The sequence below is a fragment of the Medicago truncatula genome, chromosome 8 (assembly GCF_003473485.1).
Source record: "Medicago truncatula cultivar Jemalong A17 chromosome 8, MtrunA17r5.0-ANR, whole genome shotgun sequence".
Lineage (NCBI taxonomy): Eukaryota > Viridiplantae > Streptophyta > Magnoliopsida > Fabales > Fabaceae > Medicago > Medicago truncatula.
Window position 1 is genome coordinate 11,891,164 of NC_053049.1, and position 8,194 is coordinate 11,899,357.

Sequence of the window (8,194 nt, forward strand, 5' to 3'; positions counted from 1 at the left end):
TCAAGGTAAAATGGGACGAACTGCAATGCAATCGTTCCAAACTTTGTCATTCCTCTTCAAAATTTCAGTTTTGTTTTTGGCATATGCTGGCCATTGGAGTGCATTTCTTGTCAAGTCATAATGGCATGATTTTCCAACATCATTCACAAGGCTATGACAACAATAATCACTAATAATCTGATTTCTAACAAATACACCAGAGAATATTTGTTTACCACATTCTGCAGGCTTTAATTTGCTTGCACAATTAGTTAAATACTTCTCATATGGCGACAATGGCTTTGGGGCAGAAGCAACATCATTGGAAGGACCTTCAGAAGGTGGCTGAGAAATTTCAGAACACAATGAGGTTGTGAAAAGCAAAGTAAAACCGATCATAATAGTCACAACATCGTAAAAGCCATTGAATGATGCCATGCCTATTTAGAGAATGATACTTTAATCAAAGTCTTGAAGATGATTTGCTTAGTTGAATTGGTTATCAACATATTCTTATTTATAATATATGTGACACTATATTAACGTAAAAATGTATTTAGTATGTTGTTGTAACTCTCATAAAATACTAAGAAAGGTAAGTTTTCAAGTTCTAGAGAAACCGAGATTTTCTATTGTTTTTTTAACTTCTCATACAACTTTACATATTAAAATAATCTAATTTTGTAACTTGCAAAAGTTAATTTTACATTTTAAAAAGATACTTAAATTTATAAAATAAATCAGATTATTTTTTATTTCGAAGAAATCACACTTTTACCTGCGCCTTTGCTATCCTATTTTGACTTATCTCTAGTAAAAAATTATTTCGATGTCGTATTTTTTTTTTCTTTAAACAAAAACTATTTAATCAAGTCGGTCCACGATATCTTGGGTTTCTTTTGGACTAAGATTAAATTCGGATAATGATGGATTAAATTAGTTCTAAAAGGTTTAAAATAAATGTTTACGTGCCAATTGAATATGATATATAGAGAATGAGATAAACCAAAGATAGATAATCAACATTGTTAGGACAAAGATATTTTGTTCATATTTTTAAGAACTAATCATTACCTTGAGCTAAATCATTTTCCCACAAAACAATGATTAGAAACAAATACATAAAGCATGTATATAGTACTATCATCTCCATATGCCCTCATTCAAATCCAAACGATAGGGAAAGAGACATGAGCAAATAGTGGTTGGCGATGTGATCATATTTTCTACTATTCTTACATTAGGCACCCAACTAATTCACATATAGAAATATGATACCTTTTTATGTATTGTGTCTTCTAAATCAACTGTATAAAAGCTATTTTTCATTAAAAATTTAAACTTTAGGATAATGTTCTTGAAGCTCTTCATTATTTTTTCATGCTTTAATTTGTTTTTTTAATTTTGACTTATTTAAAGTTATTTTAAACCACGTAAATGAAATAGTTTTTTCGAAACATAAAATAAGAATGTACATTTTTTTTATATGAATTCCTACTATTTTTTTACTGAAATTATCGTTTTTTAATATGATTTTTTTTTCACGACTAGTACTTGTTTGCTGATTGTAAGAATTAGGGAAGGAAACTCACTTAATTGAACATATGTATTAGCTTACTTATTTAGTTGTCAACCTGATCTTTTATTACTTGTTTTAAAATGCATGGTTTAATCTTTATTTTTTTTGTTGAAGTTTTTGGAATTTAATAATTTTTCTATTAGTTTTTGGAACTTATGTACGGGAATAGACACTCCAGTATTAGTTTAAATAAATATATTGGCTCTTATTAAATATCCTAAAAAGTATCAACTAAGCTTAAGTAATCAATAGAAAGTATCGACTAGCCTTTCTCAGTAATATTATTATTGATGATTTGTGTTATTTTAGTGATATATTGTTTTCTTTTTTATTTACCTACGTCTTGATATTTTGGAATGAGATAGAAAATTAGAGAGATAGAGTGAAAAATGAGAGAGATTAGTCTACTATTTGAGGTAATTACGAGCATATTTACTTTAATATTTCAAAAAGATGGTCCATATGATTTTTATTTTTTTTGTTTTTATGTAATTTGTAAGAAATGACTATTTCATAATAATTTTGATAAGAAAAACTTATTGTATATTTGTTTGTACAAACTTATTTTTATTTTATGATATTAAAATAACGGGTAGAGATCTTAAAATAGATCATTGTGATATGAAATACTCAAGTTGATCAAAATTCATTTAATATAATATAAAATATTCATATGATACATCGTGTGGCTATAATTAAATCATTTATTTTTCACTGAATTTATGTTCAAGGTAAAATGGGACGAACTGCAATGCAATCGTTCCAAACTTTGTCATTCCTCTTCAAAATTTCAGTTTTGTTTTTGGCATATGCTGGCCATTGTAGTGCATTTCTTGTCAAGTCATAATGGCATGATTTTCCAACATCATTCACAAGGCTATGACAACAATAATAACTAATAATCCGATTTCCAACAAATACACCAGAGAATATTTGTTTACCACATTCTGCAGGCTTTAATTTGCTTGCACAATTAGTTAAATACTTCTCATACGGCGACAATGGCTTTGGGGCAGAAGCAACATCATTGGAAGGACCTCCAGAAGGTGGCTGAGAAATTTCAGAACACAATGAGGTTGTGAAAAGCAAAGTAAAACCGATTATAATAGTCACAACATCGTAAAAGCCATTGAATGATGCCATGCCTATTTAGAGAATGATACTTTAATCAAAGTCTTGAAGATGATTTGCTTAGTTGAATTGGTTATCAACATATTCTTATTTATAATATATGTGACACTATATTAACGTAAAAATGTATTTAGTATGTTGTTGTAACTCTCATAAAATACTAAGAAAGGTAAGTTTTCAAGTTCTAGAGAAACCGAGTTTTTTTATTGTTTTTTTAACTTCTCATACAACTTTACATATTAAAATAATCTAATTTTGTAACTTGCAAAAGTTAATGTTACATTTTCAAATGATACTTAAATTTATAAAATAAATCAGATTATTTTTTATTTCGAAGAAATCTCACTTTTACCTGCGCATTTGCTATTCTATTTTGACTTATCTCTAGTAAAAAATTATTTCGATGTCGTATTTTTTTTATCTTTAAACAAAAACTATTTAATCAAGTCAGTCCACGATATCATGGGTTTCTTTTGGACTAAGATTAAATTCGCATAATGATGGGTTAAATTAGTTCTAAAAGGTTTAAAATAATTGCCAATTGAATATGATATATAGAGAATGAGTTAAACCAAGATAGATAATCAACTATGTTAGGACAAAGAGATTGTGTTCATATTTTTAAGAACTAATCATTACCTTGAGCTAAATCATTTTCCCACAAAACCAAGATTAGAAACAAATACATCAAGCATGTATATAGTACTATCATCTCCATACGCCCTCATTCAAATCCAAACGATAGGGAAAGAGACATGAGCAAATAGTGGTTGGCGAGGTGATCATATTTTCTACTATTCTTACATTAGGCACCCAACTAATTAACATATAGAAATATGATTCCGTTTTATGTATCGTGTCTTCTAAATCAACTGTATAAAAGCTATTTTTCATTAAAAATTTAAACTTTAGGATAATGTTCTTGAAGCTCTTCATTATTTTTTCATGCTTTAATTTGTTTTTTTAGTTTTGACTTATTTAAAGTTATTTTAAACCACGTAAATGAAATAGTTTTTTCGAAACATAAAATAAGAATGTACATTTTTTTTATATGAATTCCTACTATTTTTTTACTGAAATTATCGTTTTTTAATATGATTTTTTTCACGACTAGTACTTGTTTGCTGATTGTAAGAATTAGGGAAGGAAACTCACTTAATCGAACATATGTATTAGCTTACTTATTTAGTTGTCAACCTGAACTTTTATTACTTGTTTTAAAATGCATGGTTAACTCTTTTTTTTGTTGAAGTTTTTGGAATTTAATAATTTTTCTATTAGTTTTTGGAACTTATGTACGGGAATAGACACTCCAGTATTAGTTTAAATAAATATATTGGCTCTTATTAAATATCCTAAAAAGTATCAACTAAGCTTAAGTAATCAATAGAAAGTATCGACTAGCCTTTCTCAGTAATATTATTATTGATGATTTGTGTTATTTTAGTGATATATTGTTTTCTTTTTTATTTACCTACGTCTTGATATTTTGGAATGAGATAGAAAATTAGAGAGATATAGTGAAAAATGAGAGAGATTAGTCTACTTTTTGAGGTAATTACGAGCATATTTACTTTAATATTTCAAAAAGATGGTCCATATGATTTTTATTTTTTTTGTTTTTATGTAATTTGTAAGAAATGACTATTTCATAATAATTTTGATAAGAAAAACTTATTGTATATTTGTTTGTACAAACTTATTTTTATTTTATGATATTAAAATAACGGGTAGAGATCTTAAAATAGATCATTGTGATATGAAATACTCAAGTTGATCAAAATTCATTTAATATAATATAAAATATTCATATGATACATCGTGTGGCTATAATTAAATCATTTATTTTTCACTGAATTTATGTTCAAGGTAAAATGGGACGAACTGCAATGCAATCGTTCCAAACTTTGTCATTCCTCTTCAAAATTTCAGTTTTGTTTTTGGCATATGCTGGCCATTGGAGTGCATTTCTTGTCAAGTCATAATGGCATGATTTTCCAACATCATTCACAAGGCTATGACAACAATAATAACTAATAATCCGATTTCCAACAAATACACCAGAGAATATTTGTTTACCACATTCTGCAGGCTTTAATTTGCTTGCACAATTAGTTAAATACTTCTCATACGGCGACAATGGCTTTGGGGCAGAAGCAACATCATTGGAAGGACCTCCAGAAGGTGGCTGAGAAATTTCAGAACACAATGAGGTTGTGAAAAGCAAAGTAAAACCGATTATAATAGTCACAACATCGTAAAAGCCATTGAATGATGCCATGCCTATTTAGAGAATGATACTTTAATCAAAGTCTTGAAGATGATTTGCTTAGTTGAATTGGTTATCAACATATTCTTATTTATAATATATGTGACACTATATTAACGTAAAAATGTATTTAGTATGTTGTTGTAACTCTCATAAAATACTAAGAAAGGTAAGTTTTCAAGTTCTAGAGAAACCGAGTTTTTTTATTGTTTTTTTAACTTCTCATACAACTTTACATATTAAAATAATCTAATTTTGTAACTTGCAAAAGTTAATGTTACATTTTCAAATGATACTAAAATTTATAAAATAAATCAGATTATTTTTTATTTCGAAGAAATCTCACTTTTACCTGCGCATTTGCTATTCTATTTTGACTTATCTCTAGTAAAAAATTATTTCGATGTCGTATTTTTTTTATCTTTAAACAAAAACTATTTAATCAAGTCAGTCCACGATATCATGGGTTTCTTTTGGACTAAGATTAAATTCGGATAATGATGGGTTAAATTAGTTCTAAAAGGTTTAAAATAAGTGCCAATTGAATATGATATATAGAGAATGAGTTAAACCAAGATAGATAATCAACTATGTTAGGACAAAGAGATTGTGTTCATATTTTTAAGAACTAATCATTACCTTGAGCTAAATCATTTTCCCACAAAACCAAGATTAGAAACAAATACATCAAGCATGTATATAGTACTATCATCTCCATACGCCCTCATTCAAATGCAAACGATAGGGAAAGAGACATGAGCAAATAGTGGTTGGCGAGGTGATCATATTTTCTACTATTCTTACATTAGGCACCCAACTAATTAAAATATAGAAATATGATTCCGTTTTATGTATTGTGTCTTCTAAATCAACTGTATAAAAGCTATTTTTCATTAAAAATTTAAACTTTAGGATAATGTTCTTGAAGCTCTTCATTATTTTTTCATGCTTTAATTTGTTTTTTTAGTTTTGACTTATTTAAAGTTATTTTAAACCACGTAAATGAAATAGTTTTTTCGAAACATAAAATAAGAATGTACATTTTTTTTATATGAATTCCTACTATTTTTTTACTTAAATTATCCTTTTTTAATATGATTTTTTTCACGACTAGTACCTGTTTGCTGATTGTAAGAATTAGGGAAGGAAACTCACTTAATCGAACATATGTATTAGCTTACTTATTTAGTTGTCAACCTGAACTTTTATTACTTGTTTTAAAATGCATGGTTTAATCTTTTTTTTTTGTTGTTGAAGTTTTTGGAATTTAATAATTTTTCGTTTAGTTTTTGGAACTTACGTACTGGAATAGACACTCCAGTATTAGTTTAAATAAATATATTGGCTCGTATTAAATATCCTAAAAAGTATCAACTAAGCTTAAGTAATCAATAGAAAGTATCGACTAGCCTTTCTCAGTAATATTATTATTGATGATTTGTGTTATTTTAGTGATATATTGTTTTCTTTTTTATTTACCTACGTCTTGATATTTTGGAATGAAATAGAAAATTAGAGAGATAGAGTGAAAAATGAGAGAGATTAGTCTACTTTTTGAGGTAATTACGAGCATATTTACTTTAATATTTCAAAAAGATGGTCCATATGATTTTTATTTTTTTTGTTTTTATGTAATTTGTAAGAAATGACTATTTCATAATAATTTTGATAAGAAAAACTTATTGTATATTTGTTTGTACAAACTTATTTTTATTTTATGATATTAAAATAACGGGTAGAGATCTTAAAATAGATCATTGTGATATGAAATACTCAAGTTGATCAAAATTCATTTAATATAATATAAAATATTCATATGATACATCGTGTGGCTATAATTAAATCATTTATTTTTCACTGAATTTATGTTCAAGGTAAAATGGGACGAACTGCAATGCAATCGTTCCAAACTTTGTCATTCCTCTTCAAAATTTCAGTTTTGTTTTTGGCATATGCTGGCCATTGGAGTGCATTTCTTGTCAAGTCATAATGACATGATTTTCCAACATCATTCACAAGGCTATGACAACAATAATAACTAATAATCCGATTTCCAACAAATACACCAGAGAATATTTGTTTACCACATTCTGCAGGCTTTAATTTGCTTGCACAATTAGTTAAATACTTCTCATACGGCGACAATGGCTTTGGGGCAGAAGCAACATCATTGGAAGGACCTCCAGAAGGTGGCTGAGAAATTTCAGAACACAATGAGGTTGTGAAAAGCAAAGTAAAACCGATTATAATAGTCACAACATCGTAAAAGCCATTGAATGATGCCATGCCTATTTAGAGAATGATACTTTAATCAAAGTCTTGAAGATGATTTGCTTAGTTGAATTGGTTATCAACATATTCTTATTTATAATATATGTGACACTATATTAACGTAAAAATGTATTTAGTATGTTGTTGTAACTCTCATAAAATACTAAGAAAGGTAAGTTTTCAAGTTCTAGAGAAACCGAGTTTTTTTATTGTTTTTTTAACTTCTCATACAACTTTACATATTAAAATAATCTAATTTTGTAACTTGCAAAAGTTAATGTTACATTTTCAAATGATACTTAAATTTATAAAATAAATCAGATTATTTTTTATTTCGAAGAAATCTCACTTTTACCTGCGCATTTGCTATTCTATTTTGACTTATCTCTAGTAAAAAATTATTTCGATGTCGTATTTTTTTTATCTTTAAACAAAAACTATTTAATCAAGTCAGTCCACGATATCATGGGTTTCTTTTGGACTAAGATTAAATTCGGATAATGATGGGTTAAATTAGTTCTAAAAGGTTTAAAATAAGTGCCAATTGAATATGATATATAGAGAATGAGTTAAACCAAGATAGATAATCAACTATGTTAGGACAAAGAGATTGTGTTCATATTTTTAAGAACTAATCATTACCTTGAGCTAAATCATTTTCCCACAAAACCAAGATTAGAAACAAATACATCAAGCATGTATATAGTACTATCATCTCCATACGCCCTCATTCAAATCCAAACGATAGGGAAAGAGACATGAGCAAATAGTGGTTGGCGAGGTGATCATATTTTCTACTATTCTTACATTAGGCACCCAACTAATTAAAATATAGAAATATGATTCTGTTTTATGTATTGTGTCTTCTAAATCAACTGTATAAAAGCTATTTTTCATTAAAAATTTAAACTTTAGGATAATGTTCTTGAAGCTCTTCATTATTTTTTCATGCTTTAATTTGTTTT

General features: G+C 27.5%; 1 protein-coding gene across 1 annotated transcript; it reads right to left on the bottom strand.

The window, feature by feature from the left end:
• On the bottom strand, nt 1–417 carry LOC120577461 (uncharacterized). Its single transcript, XM_039828998.1, has one exon. It carries the CDS (start codon nt 415–417, stop codon nt 1–3), a length of 417 nt encoding a protein of 138 aa, XP_039684932.1.
• Between the last annotated feature and the right edge of the window lie 7,777 nt (nt 418–8,194).